This window comes from Vipera berus (genome assembly GCF_964194415.1).
Source record: "Vipera berus genome assembly, chromosome: 2".
NCBI lineage: Eukaryota > Metazoa > Chordata > Lepidosauria > Squamata > Viperidae > Vipera > Vipera berus.
In genome coordinates, this window is record NC_138203.1 from 167,786,187 (window position 1) to 167,806,188 (window position 20,002).

At 40.6% G+C, this 20,002-nt stretch overlaps 1 protein-coding gene across 4 annotated transcripts; it reads left to right on the plus strand.

The window, feature by feature from the left end:
• The first annotated feature begins 471 nt into the window (after positions 1-471).
• LRRC59 (leucine rich repeat containing 59) lies at positions 472-18,133 on the plus strand. Of its 4 annotated transcripts, none has more exons than XM_081317988.1 (8): positions 472-587; positions 3,121-3,274; positions 6,191-6,250; positions 7,254-7,412; positions 7,635-7,739; positions 13,224-13,296; positions 17,033-17,206; positions 17,874-18,133. In XM_081317988.1, the coding sequence occupies exons 2-8, from the start codon at positions 3,170-3,172 to the stop codon at positions 18,113-18,115; spliced, it is 918 nt and encodes a 305-aa protein (XP_081174114.1). In that variant the 5' UTR covers positions 472-587; positions 3,121-3,169; the 3' UTR covers positions 18,116-18,133. The 4 variants fall into 4 exon arrangements, with proteins under 4 accessions (XP_081174114.1, XP_081174116.1, XP_081174115.1 ...); XM_081317990.1 differs by having other exon boundaries at positions 548-583; XM_081317989.1 differs by having other exon boundaries at positions 573-591.
• The last annotated feature ends 1,869 nt before the right edge of the window (positions 18,134-20,002 follow it).

Genomic DNA, 20,002 nt, shown 5'->3' on the forward strand with positions numbered 1-20,002 from the left:
ATTAATTGTCCTCACTGTCAGGACCTTTCTCCTTAATTCCAGGTTGCTTCTCTCTTTGTAAGTTTCCAACCATTGTTTCTTGTCTTGCTCTCTGGTGCTTTGGAAAATAAGTTGACCCCCTCTACACATTGTAGTATTGTCACCAAGAGGGAGGTTCCAGATTAATCCCTTCTCTATCCTGGAGAAGCTAAACAGACACCAAATTTCACTTTATAACTGCTAAACTTTCTATTCGGCTTTTTAAATTCAGAAACGGAAAACGCCGCTTGCGGACATGCTACGTTGAGATGATGAAGATGATGATCCAATAGCAGCGGCGCACGTTGCCGGCTAACCTCGAGCGTAACTCCGCCCCCCACCCCCACCCCCACCCCCCCGCTCAGATTAAACTGAGCCCAAGGACATTTATAGCCTCCGGAGGGCGCTGCGAGGCCATTTCCTGAGTTCCGCGAGGCGTTCTCGCTGCTACGTGGCTTCTCTCGCTGGTTGTTCTCTAACGTGGGAGGGGGACCCGGAGAGAGAGACACACAGACAGAGAGGGAGGTCCGGAAGCGGCTGGCCCGGGCGGGCGCGGTAGCGGCGCGTGAGTGAGTGGGGCGTCTCCGCGCGCGGGTCTCCTTCGGCAGGGAGGGCTCCCCTTTGGTCTTTGGCTTCCAGGTTGAGGCGGGCGGGCGCAATTCTGTCTCTCGAGCTCTCTCACGGCCACCGGCTTGCTTGGTTTCGGCTTGCCTACTGCCGTTGCCGTCCCCGTCGGCTAGCGCGGCGTGGCAAAGCGGGTGGGTGGTTGGGTAGCAGTAGCGCTGGGGGAAAGGGGTGTAACTGCTGCTGCAGGGCCTCTTTGAGTCGCTGCAACAGGAGGGGCTTCTCTCCTGGCACCGGAGACGGACGAGGGTTGCTCGTGAGCCACGAACACCGCCGTAGAAGTCCAAAGTCCACCCGGGCTGGGCTTGGCCGCGGGGTGTGTGTGTGTGTGTGTGTGTGTGTGTGTGTCGCTCTCGGTGCCACTTTCGTCCTGTTGACTCCATGGCTCATACGTCTGCTAGACTCTGCTCAACCCCGTTTCAGCTTAACACGTTACGCGAGTCCTGCTTGTGTGCTTAAGTCCGTGCTCAGTGTATCGTCAATCTCAGAAACCTGGACTCATTAGTTAAACTGGTCCGGTTAGCCCCGGCTAGGGTTGCATGCCACAAAACCTGTGAAAACGGAACCTAGAACTAAGGAGAAACTTCCTTAATGAGAACAATTTAACCAGTGGAACGGCTTGCCTCGAGAAGTTGTGGGTGGTCCAACACTGGAGGTTTTTAAGAAGAGATTGGACAGCCATTTGTCTGAAACGGTCTAGGGCAGGGGTAGGCAACCTTGGCTCTTTTATGACTCATGGACTTCAACTCCCAGAATTCCTGAGCCAACATGGCTCAGCTTGGAATCCTCTCTGTTTTCCCTCAGCATGGCTGGCTCAGGAATTCTGGGAGTTGAAGTCCATGAGTCATAAAAGAGCCAAGGTTGCCTACCCCTGGTCTAGGGTTTCCTGCTTGAACAAGGGTTGGACTAGAAGACCTCCGAGGTCCCTTCCAGCTCTGTTATTCTGTTAATTTCGAAAATATCCAAATCACATGGTACCATTTCAGCCTGTTTCCTTACTTAACTTGGCTTGACAGAGATTCAGCAGCTGCAAAGTTCCCCACTGGAAATTATCATTAGGAAAAAGTGCCTGATGTTTGTATCACCTGATGAAAAGCAGTGGGCTTCTGCTCTTAAAAAAAGGATTATAACTTTATCTGCAAGTAATAAACATTAAGTTTTACAGTTAAGTTTTACAGTTTACAGTTCATTTCAGTTTTCCAACACCCAACTGTGAAAAATGACAAGGGGTGATATATCAAATAGTTCTGGTGGACTTAATTCCCTAAGGTTAGGAAGCTGGCTTTGTTTCTATCCCTGAGGCACAGTGGAAGATGTCCTTGATTTAAGCTTGACTTCTTTTTCCTGCTCAAGTGATCATTTGCTTTGAGGAAAGGACTCTAGATGCCTATCTTCTCCGTATATTTCTAGCCCCATTTCAGACTCTTGGTGCTGACTTTAATATCCTGAACAGCTTGGAGCTGGAATGTCTGGCTGAAGAAATATTCCACCCACCTTTTTTTAGAGAATGAAATTAGAGTGACAGAGCTTTCTCAGTGGGATGTCCCATAGATTCTTGAGAGTCACCCACCAGCCTCCCACATAAGTAAAAATGTTGTTTTTCCCCCCTAGAAATTAGAATTAATTTCTAAATACAATTGAAATATCTCATTATTTCTGGAATATATATAGTTTTATGGGTCCATACAGTACACACCACTTTCTTGGAGTAGAACTTTGCCTCTGATGACTTTCTGGTCCATGCAGAGTTTTTTTTTTAATAACAGTTAAAAAAATGCCACAGTCTGCTTCTAGGGTGCTTTTCAACTTTGTAGTTCCCCCCTCCCACCTGACATTCCCTGCTAGCCGTGTTTTCAGGTTTTAACCAGAACTGACCCAGCTTCGCTTCTGAGTCATTACAAAGCAGGTACAATTGCTAATGGTTGCTATATTCCATAACAGTGATGGCGAATCTTTTAGAGACCGAGTGCCCAAACTACAACCCAAAACCCACTTATGTATTGTTGGGTGCCGGGTGGGCATGGCCAATTGGGTGGGCCTGGCCCATTGGGTGGGCGTGGCTGTGGTGGTAACAACAGACTGGGTGGGACTAAAAAGTTCAATCAGTTCCAACGTTGTGAGATCTTTTTTTTCCTGCGATAAGTTGAAATTGATTGATTGAACTTTTTTTTTTTGCACACGGTGACAGAGACCTAAAGCGAAAAGGTTTTTTAAAACCCAGCTGAAGGCCCAGGACTGGGGTGATGGCGTGCGTGCCCACAGAGAGGGCTCTACGTGCCACCTGTGGCATACGTGCCATAGGTTCGCCACCACGGTTCTATAGGGTTTGCTTTTTATATAACCAGCACATATAGTGTTTATTATTATATATGTTAAAGATAAAACAATATGTCAGTAAAATAACCATGTGTATTTAGCTATCAATAAGATTTGTCTACAGCCCTAATATGTGAGACCTGACTATTTCTATTTCCTTAGGAACATAAGTATATCAGATTGATTGGACGATTTTGCTTCATTGGAAATTATGGCAAAATCTGCAGGAAAAGGAATTAATTTGAAGGACAAACTGGATGGCAGTGAACTGGATTTAAGTTTGTGTGATCTGAATGAAGTCCCAGTTAAGGAGCTGGTAGGTATCTGTTTTCTTATGGCCTGTAGAATAATACAGGTGCTTATGTAGGATTCTGCGTAAAGTTATAGGGTTTCTGAAATTCATTGGGGAATGAGTCAATCTTGCACTTCTTTAGAAAAGTAAATTTATATTTAATTTACATTTACAGTTGAAATATGGTTAGAACTAGTGGGGCTACTCTTAAAAAATACATAATTATGAAACACTGTAGAGGTAAAGGTAAAGGAGTCCCTATAGATTTGTCTCTGGTAGCCATTGCTGACTATTGGTGGTGTTCATCTCCATTTCAAGGGCCATTGAGCCAGCGCTATCCAAAGACATTTCCATGAGTCATGTGGACAGCATAACTTCACAGAGTGTTGTTACCTTCCCACCAAAGTGATACCCATTTATCTACTCACATTTTCATGCTTTCCAGTTGCTAGGTTGGCAGGAGCCGCGGTGATGGTTTGGAACCTGGGCTATTGGCTTTCTAGCCCAACAAGCTTCAGCATCTTAACTGCTGAGCCATTGCATTGCTGAAACACTGTAGATTTAATTAAAGTGAAGGCTTTCCATTTATTCTTGATATTACCGTGTTTCCACGAAAATAAGATCTATCTCGAAAATAAGCCCTAGCTTGATTTTTTCACATGCACCCAATATAAGCCCTACCCCAAAAATAAACCTTAGTTTTGTGGTGAGGCGTGCGAGTAAAAAACTACTGTGGGGGGTGGAGCTGCCCTAAACACCCTGCACCTGCTTACCTTAGGACCGCTGCAGCAAGGCCTCCCACACACCAACACCTGTCGTGCTGCTGCCTGAGTTCTTCTGTGGCCACTTGTGGCATGCCACATGGCACATCGTGCTGCTACTGCCAGGAGGCCGCGAGACTCGTCACGCCGATCGTGCCACTGTCGCTGCTCGCATCAGGATGCCACGCGGCTCATTGTGCCGATCATGCCCACTTGTGTTGGTGTTGCTGATTGTGGCAGGAGGCCACATGGTGCCTTGTGACCACCTGCTGTGAGCGGCAGCACCGGTGCAAGAGGTGCAATGCACCACGCAGCCTCCTGCGAGTGGCAGCAGTGCAATTACCATGACGGGGCTCATGGCCTGTGTGGGGCAGCAGCGTTGCGATCTGCATGAGGAGCCATGTGGCATCTTGCTGTGAGCAGCAGCAGCAGAAGAACTCAAAAGATGCGCATGATGAAAACAGGTCAAGAGGTTTCAAGGGAAATCTGAAATCTCTTGACCGGTTTCTGTCATGTGCACCTTTTGTATGTTTGCAGTTTCAGACAACAGCCAGTAAGCATGTCGTGATGCTGGGCTGTTGACTACAGAAAGCAAAATAGCAATAGGGTTTGAATGTTTCCTTGAAGAAAATGTATGTGGATTGTGGGAAGGTTTCTTGTTCAGGTGTTGCCTTTTATTTTGTAGAAACTTCTAGATTGTCAAACTTCAGAAAAGTTTTAACTTTCACAAAACTTCATACCTCTCAACTGGTTATGGAATGCCAATAATACAAACAAATCCATAAATTCTGTGGCGTTGCCATCTGGTAAAATTTTGTGATGACTAAAGCTCTGCTCAAGATCATAGGAATAGGCGGGGTGAATTATGCTTCCCATCCCCTTCTCAGCAGTTTGTCTTGAAATTCCTGTTTCCTTCCATTGGAAACAGCAGTCTCTAAACAGGTCCCAGGCTAGAGATGGGATAATGAAAGAGGGCATATGAAAGCACAGTGAGTGAAAATATTTGTGATCAGGTGGAGCATGTGGGAATGAGAGTATATATAGGCGTTTCCAGTTATGTGAGCAACTTGTGATTTCCATTGCCTCATGTAGCTGGGTTTAAAAAAAAGGCCCAAAGACCCCATTTCTAACTCATTGATAAATCTTATGGGATTTAAACAATGTAATTTAATTCTAAATTAAGATATGATATCAGGCCATAACTATAATATACTGTAGGTAGTCCTGACATCATAATTGAGCCTAGCATTTTGATGCTAAGTCATTCCAGCCATTAAGTGGTCACCATGTGGCCTGATTTAATTTTGCAGCTGTTTTTATGATGGTTGTAAAGCAAGTCACCACAATCATTAAGTAAATATATGATAATTAAGTAAACCCATTCTCCTGAATGGGCATGTTTTGCAAGACTGGAAACTGGCAAAAAATGTTGCAAATGCTTATGTGACGTGGGATGCTGCAACTGGTTATAATGCAAGCTGGTTGCCAAGTGCCGAAAATATGATCACTGCCATACCACCACCATCACCACCTGTGGTCATGTGATCATAATGTGATCACATGACCGCAAGTGGTGATGGTGGTGGTATGGCAGTTGTAACTTTGAGAACAGATTGTAGTATTGTTGAATGGTGGCTTAAAACTGCCTGTATGGTAAGTGAGAATCTTTGGGATGTTGCTATCTAATGAAAATGTAAAGCTTGCCCATATTATAGCAAATATTGAATTCTGAAGGTTTCTGTTATTGAAATGTAATACTAAGGTTGCAGGGATTTATTGTCGGTTAGTAAAGGCATGATGTAGGGACGCGGTGGCTCAGTGGGTTAGGATGCTGAGCTTGACGATCAGAAGGTCGGCAATTTGGCGGGTCGAATCCCGAGTGCCGCGTAACAGAGTGAGCGCCTGTTACTCGTCCCAGCTTCTGCCAACCTAGCAGTTCAAAAGCACGTAAAAATGCAAGTAGAAAAATAGGGACCACTACGGTGGGAAGGCAACAGCATTCCGTGCGCCTTTGGCGTCTAGTCATGCCGGCCACATGACCACGGAGACGTCCTCGGACAAGCGCTGGCTCTTTGGCTTTGAAACGGAGATGAGCACTGGCCCCTAGAGTTGGAAACGACTAGCACACCTTTAAAGGCATGATACAATTTTAAATTCTAATTCTTTGGTTCTTTTTCAGGCAGGACTTCCAAAGGCGACAGTTTTGGATTTGTCCTGTAATAATCTTGCTACTTTACCAGTAAGTTTCAACCATATATCTTGGAGGAACTTTCCTTTATTGATGTTACATAGTATATACAGTCTTATCTTGTGTGGTGGCAAAGGAGCTTTCACTGTTATTTTCCGAGATAAGACCATTGATTATTGGATGTCAGAGTCACTGAAAAGGACAGTGCTAAACAATTTATAGATTGAGTTTCTAAGGCATAAATTGTGGCAATAAACCACAATAATTGGATACATGCAATATACTGTCGGCTTATGTGCCTTGAAATGTGCAAACCCAAATATCAAAGTTGGAAGGACGTGCAGGTAAACTTTTTTTTTTAATGTACACACTTTCATTTCACAATGAAGAGATGTACTGTATATATGATACACAGTTTTATACTATGTCAGCAGATAGTGTGAGGGTGACATTAGGCAACACCAAACTTGTTCTTCATGTAGATTTGCAACTAGGATCCCATGAGTTTAGAATAATAGTATTTTTATATGACTTTTTTTTCTTAGAACATGTTTGGTGCATTGTGTATTTCCATGTGAGGCCCCAAGAAGAACACGTGGAGTTACTTCTGAGTAGTTTATTATTGTTTACCTACAGACAGAGTATTCCCAGACTCAAACCGCTATCTGCATAGCCACAGATATAGTCTGTGAACTGCTAGGGAGGGGCCGCCCTCTTCCTGCCTACCATACTTTCCAGGCTCCAGTGCCTCTTTGCCCTCTGGGGAAAAGCCCCTTCCTCCTGCGACTCCAGACCACCTCCCATCACATCTCCTGGTGGAAAACACGTGTCCTGGATGTGATCTAAGAGGAAAGGATAAGAAAGGTTGCGTTCCCATTTTATAAATAGCTTAAGAGAGAAACTGGCCATTAAAGTCTTTGAACCTCCAGCCTTAGATATCACTTCTCAGTTTTCTGAACAGGTCAGTCCTGTGTATCTTTGTTCAGAAATAATTTAAGTAGCCTTATGCCTAGCAAGTGCATGGTTTCATGTTTTACTTATGTTTGGGTTCCAGTCAGAGTTCTGCAACTTGACCCATCTGGTAAAATTGGATTTAAGCAAAAATCGGCTTCAGCATCTACCGTCGGACTTTGGGCGCTTGATCAACTTGCAACACTTGGATCTGCTGAACAATCGATTGGCCACTTTGCCTGTTAGTTTTGCCCAGCTCAAGGTAATCCTGTTCTTTTAGAACTTTTGGATTGGGTTTAGCCTAGGAGATATTGGAGATTTTTTTATCATTGTCCAGCAATAAAGGTGCATTTAGTGTATCTGTTCTTACTGTTCTTTGCTCCGAAACACTGAAGGCAGCACTAATTGGAATGCTTCCAAAGAGGTAAAACTGAAAAATGATGATCGTGATCTGGGTCTAGTTCTCAATGCATTTCCCTTTTAGAACCTGAAATGGCTTGATCTGAAAGACAACCCTTTGGATCCTGCACTAGCTAAGGTAGCTGGAGATTGCTTGGATGAAAAGCAGTGTAAACTGGCAGCTGTCAGGGTAAGTTAATTCACTTTTTATTTTGGTCCAATGGTCTTCCTTCGCCTTTGAGTCAGTTTCTTAATATTCTGGGTCATTTTCTCACTTTTTTTTTAACTCACTCGTAAGGCAGGGCCCCCCAACCTTTTGGGCACCAGGGACCGATTCTGTGGAGAAAGATTTTTCCACGCACCAGAGGGGGCGTGGTTTCGTGTGTTGCCTGTATCCAGTGGGTGGGGCTTCACTTGTTTGTGCAGCCCGGTTGCTGGTATGCCCCTCCCCTGTGCTGGTCCACGGACCGCAAGTTGGGGACCCCTGCTCTAAGGTGCAAAAATGTCCCAATTCAAAAATAAAAAATGAACTATAAAACTTTTAAAAAAAATCACTGCAGGTGGTCCTTTCTAGTGCCTTTCCCTCCATATCAAGAGCTGGCAGACAACAATTCCGGTGAGGAAGTGGTGAGCTAGACGTCCATGAAGGATGGGGGCAACATTATGGTGGAGATCAGCAGCCAGAGGGTGAATCCTGGCTGGCTGGCAGAAAGGAGAGAGACTGCGATCACCCGCATATACTCTGGGCAGCTGCTCCTCATGAGTAGACCATAGGAACTGGGGTTTTTGTAGTCAGCTTGTGAGTCAAGTGGTTGAGAGTTGAGGGGTTGCAACTAAGCTCAAAGTTGTAATGTCTATATGGATGTAAAGCTTGGCCGAACCACATTTCTTAATCACATTTGGAATTAGATTTTTTTAACTGCTTTTCAAATATTAAAACTCTTTGAATTTTTGGATTCCGAAGCCAGTTTGTCAACCTGGGAAAGGAATTCCAGCATATTCTCAATATTATTTAGGTACCAGAGGAGGCCTTTAGAGGAATTCAAAGCCTCAAGCTGCTGGACTGATTGATTAGATGGCAGATTTTTAGGATGGAGAGCTTCCTCATATTTGCATATAGGATGGAGCAATTCCACAATTCAGGGCCCTTTCCCCTTCAGTTTGTTTTGGCATTTAGGTGTGGGTAGAACCCTTGAGAATTCAGTTTGCCTATATTTACAACTATCTGGACACCTGCTCACCAGAGTGCCCTCAAGGGATAGGACAGTCACAGCTTCAGTGCCTCAGAAATCGCGGCTTAGCAGGGAACAACACGTTCCTTGTTCTTTCTGCACAGATATTGCAGCTGAGAGCAGTGATAGGAGGAACTGGCTCTTTTCTACGTCTGTCTCCAGAGCAGTCATTCCAGCTGCAGAGAATATGTAAGAGGGGTGCTGGACTTTAGGAAACAGCCCTTCGTGGCCCTGGAAAAGTACAGGGAATGATGCTGGCAGACATTGACCCAATGTTGTGGACATCCTTTCATTTATGTTCATCTCAATCGTTCCTGCTATCATTCCAGCCTTATTCCAGGGCCTGGAGAAGCCTGACAGTTGCACACACAATAGCCAGATCCCTACAGGGGTTGCTGGGGTTGGCAGCCTGGCCAGAGAGATACCACTTAAAGAATCAAACCAGGAAGAGTTAATTACAAATGCTAGTCAGACAGGTTGAGGCTTACTCCAGTTCCTCTCAATCCAAGGCCTTTGTGTCCAAGGTACACTTAATATATAGGTAGTCCTTGACTTACAACAGTTTGTGTAGTGATTGTCCGAAGTAACAACAGCATTGAAAAAGTGACTTATGACCATTTTTCACACTTATGACTACTGCTGCATCCCCATAGTCATGTGATTTACATTTGGATCCTTGATAACTGGTTCATATTTATGAGAGCTGCAGACTTTCTGCCAGCAAACTCAATGGGGAAGCCAGTTTCACTTAACAAAGGTGTTACTAATTTAACAACTGCAGTGATTCACTTAACAAATGTGGCAAGGAAAGTTGTAAAATGGCAAAACTTACTTAACAGATTTCTCACTTAGCAACCTAAGGTTTGGGCTCAATTGTGATCATAAATCGAGGACTACCTGTACGTTGATTTTTAAGGTAACCAGATCTGATTTGTAGCAAATATGTTTGTCATAGCATATACTTGAATTAATATCTAGATGTTCTCTAATACAGTTTTATATTATAGTAAGTCATGTGATATGTTATTGCTTTGATTCCAATGCTTAAGTAATGCTTCCAATGTGGAAGATTCATGTTCATTGGCAGGAAGTACCTAAGACTTAACCATATCACTTTCTTTTTATTTTTCTTGGCATTTAAGAATAAACAGCAAGATATTTGTGTAAATGATTGCTGAAAATTTGTATACAAGAGAATAATACTAAATGCTCATGGATCAAATGCATTTTTCCATATTTCAGTTGGAATTCAGTTCTTACTATGGTTGAGGGCTTTGTTCCTCTCCCCTTCCTTTTTGTAGTATGTGACTTTGTTCACTTGTTTCATTCATTGGGAATTATTTTCTCTCTGGGCATATTCCTGAACTTTTGTTTTATGATTTATCTCATGGTTTCTGAGAAATTGTGTGAATGCATCAATGCAGTGCATGTTATCTCAGCTTGCAGAGCTTGGATTCATTGAATGAGTTTACCAAAAATGTAAATATTGCAGAATATTTAGCCTCATGCTACATAACTGAGCTCCATTTCATGCTGAGTAAACTAAATTATTAATGTATCTTAAATAGAAAACTGTATTTAGATAGTCTTTTTTACTCCAAAAGCATTTTATTAAAATAAATTGGATAAAAATTTTAAAAAAACTATTTTAAATTTAAAAAATCCAATTTTTAAATTATTTTTTAAAAATCGATTATTATCCACCCTGCTGTCCACTAGTGGATCATGCCTTTGTGTGCAGAAATGAAGAGTTGGATTAAATGGCATTTGGCCTCTCAAGTCTTCTTGGTCCAAGAAGCAGATTACTTTTGGACTGGCCAAATTAACTTCCTTTTTGCAAACATCTTTCCTAAGATCATCTTCTCTGTGCATAAAGAAAAGAATGCTTCTTTTTCCCCCTAGTTCTTTAAGTGAAAAAACTGATATATATTTTTTATTGAAAAGTTTTACAATACATTTTATTTTTAACAAAACAAAACCCCTCCCAACCCTCTCCCCTCTCCCCAACCCTCCCCAACACCTCACTCCCTTCCCCCTCCCCCCTCCCCGACTTCCCAGAGCTAAATACAGGGTATAAAAATACAGTCATAATCTACCTTATGCAAACAACAATAAACTATTAAATCTATCGCACTTTAACTCTTATAAAATAACTACAAGCAATATAAATATCACATCAATACTTATTCAAATGCTAGATGAAACTTTTTAGTCCCATATTTATTCTGAATATAATCAATCCATTTTTTCCACTCCACAATATATCTCTGTTGCGAATGGTCCTTCAAATACGCCGAAATCTTTGCCATTTCCGCCAGGTTGGAAACTTTTAAAGTCCATTCTTCTATAGTTGGCAATTCTTCCTTCTTCCAATATTGCCCTACTAAAAGTCTTGCTGCCTTAATTAAATTCAACATCAACTTAGTGTCCACAACAATAGTATCAGTAATAATGCCCAATAAAAACAATTGTGGACAAAACTTTATCCTTTTCTTAAATATCTTTTGCATGTTCCACCAGATTCTAATCCAAAAAGCTTTAACATTTTACAGGTCCACCATATATGAAAATACGTTGCATCTTCACCACCACACCTCCAACATTTAGGCTGGCAGTTCGGATACATACTTGCTAATTTTTTAGGATCTAAGTGCCACCTATAAAACATTTTATAAAAGTTCTCTCTTACGTTTTGAGCTTGCGTAAATTTTACATTTCTTACCCAAATCTTTTCCCAAGTATCCATTGTAATAACTTCTTGAAAATTCTGAGCCCACTTTATCATACAATCTTTAACAAGTTCTGTCTCTGAATCAATTTCTATCAATGCAAGATATATCCTTTTAATATGTGCTTGACCTTGATCTCTAATTTGCTTTACCAAATTTTCATCAGTCATTTGCTTTACCAAATTTTCATCAGTCATTGAAAAACCAATTTTCTGATCTTCTTTCCACCTGGCCTGTAATTGTCCATACTGAAACCAAGTTTGTACAATCTTTTCTTCTCTTAAGATATTATACGGGAGGGGGAAGGGGGGTTTCTTAAGGGAAAACTGTATTTTAAAACTTTTCAATAAAAAAAAAAAAGATATTATACGGCTTCAAATGCCATACATTCCTTTCCAAACTTAAAATTTCCTTATATGTAGTCACATCATGTTTAAACCCAACACTTATATTTTCTATTGCGTGTTTCGGTATTGCCCATATAGGTATCTTATAATTTAACTTATGTCTATACTTTTTCCAAACTCGCAACAGAGCATGTCTTAAAATATGTACCTTGAACACATTATCCACCTTCTTATCATACAATAAATATGCATGCCAACCAAATAACAAATCATGGCCTTCAAGATTTAATAATCTCACTTGTGTTAAATTAATCCAATCACTTATCGCTGACAAGGCAGCAGCTTCATAATATAGTTTAAGATTAGGCATTTTAAGACCACCTCTCTCACGCGTATCCTGCATAATCTTAAATTTAACTCGTGGCCTTTTCCCTGCCCAGACAAATTTATTAATACCCTTTTGCCATTCCTCCAAATTTAAATCCTTTTTAAGAATAGGTATCATTTGAAATAAAAATAAAAATTTCGGCAAAACATTCATTTTCACTGCTGCAATTCTTCTCAATAAAGATAATTGTAGTTTTTTCCAGCTATCCAATTCTTTTTGAACTTTTCCCCATAACTTTTCATAATTATTTTTATATAGCTTTACATTTGAGGGTGACAAATATATCCCCAAATATTTAACCCTTTTAACAATTTCAAATCCCGTTAACTCTTCTAAAACAGCCTTTTGTGATACTGTCATATTCTTAGACAACATTTTAGTTTTTTGTATGTTAACCTTGAATCCAGAAACTTTCCCATATTGCATTATTATCTCCATCAGTTCTACAACTGAATCTTCAGGCTGAGTCACCGTAACAACCAGATCATCTGCAAACGCCCTCAGTCTGTAATCCCGATCTCTTATTTGAATTCCCCTAATTTTTTCCGAATCCCGTATTTTAATCAATAATATCTCCAATGTTAAAACAAATAGTAAAGGTGACAACGGGCACCCCTGCCTTGTGCCCTTTTCAATGTTACATACTTCCGTCAAACTATTATTAACTATTATACGGGCTGTTTGCTTTTGATATAGTGCCCTAATTGGTTGTAAAAATTTATCCCCAAAATTCATTTTATCTAATACTTTCAACAAAAATTGCCAATCCAATTGATCAAAGGCTTTTTCAGCATCCAAAAAGATCAACGCTGCAGGGATCTGATTGTTTCTTTCCAGAAATTCCAACAAATCAATTATATGCCTCACATTGTTCTTCATTTGTCTACCACTTATAAACCCAGTTTGGTCACCATGAATTACTTGTTGCAATACCCTCATTAATCTGTTAGCTAAAACTGATATTTTTGTATCTCAAAGGTATTGCAGCATATGAGAGTCATCCAGTCTGAATTAGATCGTGAGAGGCAACGAAAGTTAGAGAAAGAACAAGGTAAATTTAACAATTCTATTTCATTTTGTGATGTTGGCTTTCTTTGGGGAATGGCACAACTCAATTACACAGGATAGGTTTTTAACTCACATGTGGCTAATTACCAATGAAGCAAGCAATTTTTCCCCCCCATGAAATTGAGTTAACACCAAACTCTTTGGTATATATTTACTTTCTGTGTTATAGATCCTTATTTGCCATTAATTTTGACTTATGCTACATTCTTATTTTTTAGTATGCTTATATCTGTACCCTAAATTAGGTCTATCCTCCTCACTTCCCTTAACAAATTTACTCTTTGCCTTGCTTGTAAATGTGGATGGAGTGTGAGTTTTGAGTTTGTATGTGTGTGTACTTTCCATGCCAGATGGGAGAGGTTGGATGCCCTTCCAAAGGTTAGGAAGGTAACACAGGCATTTTTTCTTTGGCACCACATTTTCTTCCTCCACAAGCTAGTTAATATATGCAGTTAAAAAAAATATTCAAGATGCATTGATTGCATTTGAGAAGTGGAGATTTTCTATATCAATATATAGAACAGAGATTGTTCTAGGACTAAATGCCCTGTTTGAGATAACAGTTCCCTTCCCATCCCACACTTAACAATTTTATCAAGAGTTTGTGTGTGGAGTGTTGCAATTCACCTGTGATGATTCATCTCAAAACCAGTATCAGAAATCAGTTCCTTGGCACTGTATAAATTAAATGATGTAACTAACTGAAGCCAATGTCTAGAGAATGTGATATACCTTTCTTCTTTTTGTGTTGTAAATTTTTCCAGTTCCTTCAATATTGCAGCTTTAATTTAGGTCATTGTTATGTAACCAGTAAGGAGAACATAGATTGGGAGGTCAGGTTATGTTATCCTCAAGGTCATTCTGCCTTTTAGTTGGACTAATTGATAGAAAAATACAAATACACATGGTAGGCAGTAAGTATTCATTCAAATCCAGTGTGGATTATATTTAGTTGCTGACAGGTACACACATTGAAAAAAGTGGACACTGTTGGGGCAGTCTGTTCGGTAGAATAGAAAGGGCAGCTACAGCCTCCAAGATACAGTACTTTTTTCCCAAGCTGGTTACACACAGAGAGAGAGAGAGAGAAAGAAAGAAGGTTATGGATATAGTTTGTTTTGTAGAGTAAAAAGGGCAGTTTGGCTGAAAATATTTTACTGCGATAAAATGTTAGCATCTTGCAGTTGTAAATTCCCTTTGATCTAAACATTTTATGTGACTGGGAAGAATCTCAGTCTGCCACGAACAGGACATTTTTTCACCATGCGTAGTCAGAATGTTATTGGCAACATATTTTTACTTTTGTGCCAGCTTCCATCTCTCTCTCTCTCTCTCTCTCTCTCTCTCTCTCTCTCTCTCTCTCTCTCTCTCTCTCTCTCTCCACAGCCCTTCAGTTCAGCTATTGACTATTTCACCTAATCACGGGGGGGGGGTGCTTGAATGACTTTCAGTGGCGCCATCCAAGTCATTCTCATGCTTAAAAACGCAATCTGTTATCAATCTGTTCTTGAATAAAATTAATTTTCTTACACAATCCCTCACTTCCTGCCACTTCTTTAGTAGGTAGTGATTAGTCACAAGAGAGATTAACATTCTTACGCAATTCTTAAACAATTCAAGCTGAGATTAAAGCAGCCCCTTAACATAGCCTTCTTTTCTAAAGCAAAATTTGCTGCATGGCTTCTTCTTTTTTTTAAGAAATAATAACTACTTTGGGTTATTAGTGTTACTTTTATAGGCTTTTCTGCCTAATTAGCAGCCTTTTACTTCTTAGCTTTGGGGGGTGGGGGGAAATGCACCTGAATCTCCTCTTCATTGTGCTGGGTACAATAGTGCTGCCTCCCCCGTTATTATTAAGTCATTCCTAAATAGAGAACTTACATATGTTTGATCTACAGAAATGGAAGTCCTTGACATAATAAATGTACCAAGTTGTTCCAGAATGTCTACTGGCAGATGACAGCTCGGTGGTCTGCCCACTAATACACACGAAGGATTATTTCATATTGCTCATGTTATTGCCTTATACGTCCTTTCAGTGCTGGTGGAGGTGTGAGGGATACTCTTCCCCTCATGGGTGCCCCCCAACATATTTATTAACTTTCCAGTTATAATTCTGAATTGTCAAACTTGTTTTTTCCATCCAAGTTCCAAATGACTGCTATCAGGCATGTCCACAGTTCCTAGGGATTTCCAAAACACTTTGGTTCATAATCCAAGCCCATTATGTGGTTGTACATCAACTTTTAAAAAAATATAAACTGCTCACAATTTATTTTCTTAGCATTACTCTGATTCTAAATGGTAATGGTATTGTTCTACATCTGATCATGGGGAAGAATGGTAAGCTTTGAAGGAATCAGGGTTTGAGGGTTCCTTGGTGCTCCGAGCACTGATAATGTTACCCAGTTTGGGTAATGAAACGTCTTCAAGAAAACAACCAAGCTCAGAGAGCACCAAGGACCCCTCATTTCAACCTTGAGCTATAAATATGCTCCTTTATTGGAATGGGGGAATAGCTCGGCTGTTTGACTGCAGATGCTCAATGACATGGAGACTCCACTAGAAGAGGTGAGTCTAAAATCATCTAGCCCGTTCTTGAAGATTTTGGAACAAAATTTAAGGTAACCCTGGTGGTGCAGTGGTTAGAATGCAGTATTGCAGGCTAACTCTGTCCAAGTCAGCAGTTTGTCACCCACTTAAGGTTGACTCAGCCTTCCATCCTTCCGAGGTGGTAAAATGAAGAACCAGATAATTGGGGGCAATGTGCTGACATATGTAAACCGCTCAGAGAGAGCTGTAAAAGCATTGGTATATCTGTATGGTATCTAAGTGCTCTTGCTAAAGGTAACAATGGGAGCAGAAGGCTTCTTGGCAAATTGTACCACTTTTGTCTCTCAGAATTATACCATAAAATCCAGCCATTTTGCTTCTGAGTTTCAGCGGTATGATTACAGAGGCTTGAAAGCTCTAAATAGCATGCTGCAGGTAGCAGCCCATCCTCAGGCCAGAGGAACAACTACACAAGGAGCAGCTAGCCAGACAACACTTGTTTTTGTGGGAGGATACATACAACTTTGCTGAGTGATAACATTTTTGCAATAGAAGTTTGACACCATCATTTCAGCACGTTTAAAATGTTTATTATTGATAATGTACTGTACTTACATATTACAAAGTATGTATTGAGTTTATTTTATTGATTATGGCTGGTGAAGAGAAGCCATCACTGTTACTCTGTATTCTCATGCCTCTTATTTATTTAATTTTTTAATTTTAATTCCATTTATATCCCGCCCTTCTCCGAAGACTCAGGGCGGCTTACAAGCTTAGCAGTAGCCTTCATTCTATGTATATGCCTGCTTATTAGGGCTTTCATACACACCCCAAGCGGCATTATTACAAAGTCAGCTTAATTGCCCCCAACAATCTGGGTCCTCATTTTACCTACCTCGGAAGGATGGAAGGCTGAGTCAACCTTGAGCCTGGTGGGATGCGAACCTGCACTAATTGCAGGCAGCTGGTGTTACTTAAGGAGGCATTAGCCCACTGCTCCACCAAGGCTCTATATTACAGCATAGAAATGGATAGACTGGCGTTGCAGGCAACCTTGGTTGTGCTGGATGGATAAATTCACCACACCTCTTTCTCTTGATTGGACAGATCGGTGTGAAGGCAGTTTTCTAAAGGAAATATTTTGGGTTTATGCTTGTGTGCAGAGCTGGAGAAGAAGCGTGAAGCAGAGCGGCAAGCAAGAGAGGCTCAAGAGAGGGAACTACGTAAGCGGGAGAAGGCCGAAGAGAAAGAACGTCGGAGAAGAGAGTACAATGCCCTTAGAATTGCAAAGCAGAAAATGACAACACAACAAAGAAGAGAAACGGGTGAAAATCAAAGTAAGAAAATAATGTGCTTGTGTAAAGGAGAAGTTCTGTAATAGAGAAGAAATTATCACCACTAAGTTTGATAAATATGCTGTCACAGAACGACTAACAAGGACACAGCAGATATAGAACTAGAAACTCATGGGGGGAAATGCTCAAAAATGGCAAAAGAAAAAAAAGAAACAGACAGCAATCCACGTGTCTACTGAGATGTTTATTTGCCCCATCTCTCATGCCAGTTCTCACAACTGAGAAGTAAATTTTGGTTATATAACATAGCCATAATAGTAGCTTTTTATTTTTTACATCAGCAAGGCTAATATGTTAGCCATTAAGAAAAAAACGCCCATTAATCTGATATCAAAGCACTCACTATCTGGGCAGCAGTAATCTTAAAGTATAGAAAGATCTTGGCTGGACATTAAGGTTCCCTGAACTATTTGGGCTGAGTTGAATTAACAAGCCACGTATGTTTGCCTTGAATAGTATCAGTTAAACATGAAAAGTCCAATTAATTTGCTTGCTATGCTTTGCTGTTAAATAGCAAAGATTTTAAATGGATGTACTTTGAATTTATGAGTTATCTGAGGCACAATGAATCTTACTGCTCAGTATGGAATTAATTTTGTTTGTTGGTCAGTTTAATACCACATTCTTGTTTTCTTTTTTTTTTTTACAGAACCCTCTGTTTCCCATCCGTCACGTCCACTGAAAAAGGAACGCTCTTGGTCTAGAGTTTTGCTGAAGATGTTCCTGCTTCTCCTGTTAGGTGCCCTGAGTGCTCTGGCTGTTTGTAGGGTTACAGAGCTACAGCACCAGCCAGTGTGTGTTAGTGTGAACATGCTATATGAAGATGCATTGACCTTTTTACCAAGTCGTGAAATCTTTCAAAATATACTGCAGCCAAACTCACAGCAATAATGCTGTAAATGTTCTGAAGGACTCTTGCCGCCTGCTTTTTTTTTCCATTAACATAGCCAGAATTCCTATGGAATTGAACTCTGGTGAAAACCATTTTCAGTTGTTTAGCAGTGGCAGCTTTAAACAGAGCAGAAATACGGCCCAGATCTTCTTTTCTGCGGTTCTTTTGATAAACGTTTTCTTCCTCCAGAGTGGAGCTTTTTTAGGCTGCAAATCGTAGACTTCTGGTCTGTAGAAAAAAAAATGCCTAGCCAATGAAGCTAGCTTGTCATAAAAAGCTTTACTACACACAGCCTTTGCATATTGCCATTCTAGCAGATGCTCAGTCTGGAAACCATTATACTAGATGGCTAAATCATCCATACAGTTGAGAGCAAAGTTTGATTGTTACATAAAGACTCCTTCAAATCCAGTTTGGCTCGTGGTGACTTCATGAACAATATGAACGTGATTTGCCAATCCCTTCTTTCAAAATGTTTTTCCGCTTTTTGGTATAGCTATAGCCTGAATATTCTCTAGAGAAGTGTTTCTCCAACTCAGCCACTTTTAAGATATATGGACTTCAACTTCCAGCATGCTGACTAGGAAATTCTGGGAGCTAAAGACCACATACCTTAAAAGTGGCGGAGGTTGAGAAACAGTCTCCTAGAGGAGTCACATCCAAGTATAGAGAAGCCTGACCTGCCTGGTCCCTGCTTAGTTGTCATTACATGCATGCCCACGCGGTATTTCTTGGTTGCTTGATCTGTGATTTATATATCAGAATGTGATGTTTCACATCCAAAACCTTAAACCTACGTGTCACAGTATTTAATCTAAACTGCACTGCTGGGAAAATGAGGATGCATGCAACTATTTTTGAACATTTCTCAATATAGCAACTTTGGTTTTCAGTTCCCAAATTCTTCCAGCTGTGTCTAGGAATTGAGGTCCACCTATCTTAAAGCTGCTAGATTGAGAAACATTGTTCTAGCTAGAAACAAATGCATACTTATACATCTGCCCAAATGTAATATTTTGGTAGACATCTACATTCTCTGATTTTGTTGAAGATCAAAGAACAAATTGTCAAGGTTCTATCAAAGGTGTACCCAAAGATTACATTTGAACAGACCATGTTGCCACCTGAAGTTCAGCTATTTTGCTACAAAGCAGTCTATTTAGATAAAACTAAAGCCATTGAAGCTTCTAGATGTGTATTAATAAGACTGAAATGGTGGAAATTTATGAGCATAAATGTGTGGTAGAGAAATTTCTGCAACATCTATAATAACTATAGCATTGAAGTGGTACCTGTGTCACCTATCTCTTTAGAAACTATACCCTCCAGACTTTTGTAATTTCCATTTATACAGACTTCTACATAGTACAGGCTCCTGCATTGAGAAACTCTACAGTTTAACATCCATTTCAGGAGTAATAATGTGTGCGAGGGAAGAATCCAGAGTTTGGTAACTTGGTTCAAATAAGGAAAGAGCATGTAAAGCAGATATGCCGAAGTGTGTTGGATGAGCCATTTTAGAGTCATTTAGCAGAGCTGCAGTTCAAAAGCTTTTATCTGACAAATGCTCTTTATTGAATGCTTTATAGCACGGGTGTCAAACTTGCCACATCACATGATGTGGCGCTACGTATCACAATTTTTTTGTATTGCCAGAGCTGGGATGGGCGCGGCCTCCGTATGATGCAACTGGCCTGCGGGCTGGCAATTTGACACCCCTGCTTCATAGGCTACACTTACTACTTTCTGAGGAGTGTACACATCTATCTTCAAGTATACTTTCTGAAAGAATAATAAATAATGCTTATTGGAAGCCATCCAACTTATAGGTTTCAGATAACTTTTACCTTTTAAAAGAACTCTCTAAAATTTATAATGTATTACAC

Excerpts from the sequence above, each read along its gene's own strand:
- LRRC59 (XM_081317988.1), top strand. The coding sequence starts at position 3,170 with ATGGCAAAATCTGCAGGAAAAGGAATTAATTTGAAGGACAAACTGGAT. Across the intron at positions 13,297-17,032 it reads AAAGTTAGAGAAAGAACAAG|AGCTGGAGAAGAAGCGTGAA; the intron begins GTAAATTTAACA and ends GCTTGTGTGCAG. Across the intron at positions 17,207-17,873 it reads AGAAACGGGTGAAAATCAAA|AACCCTCTGTTTCCCATCCG; the intron begins GTAAGAAAATAA and ends TTTTTTTTACAG.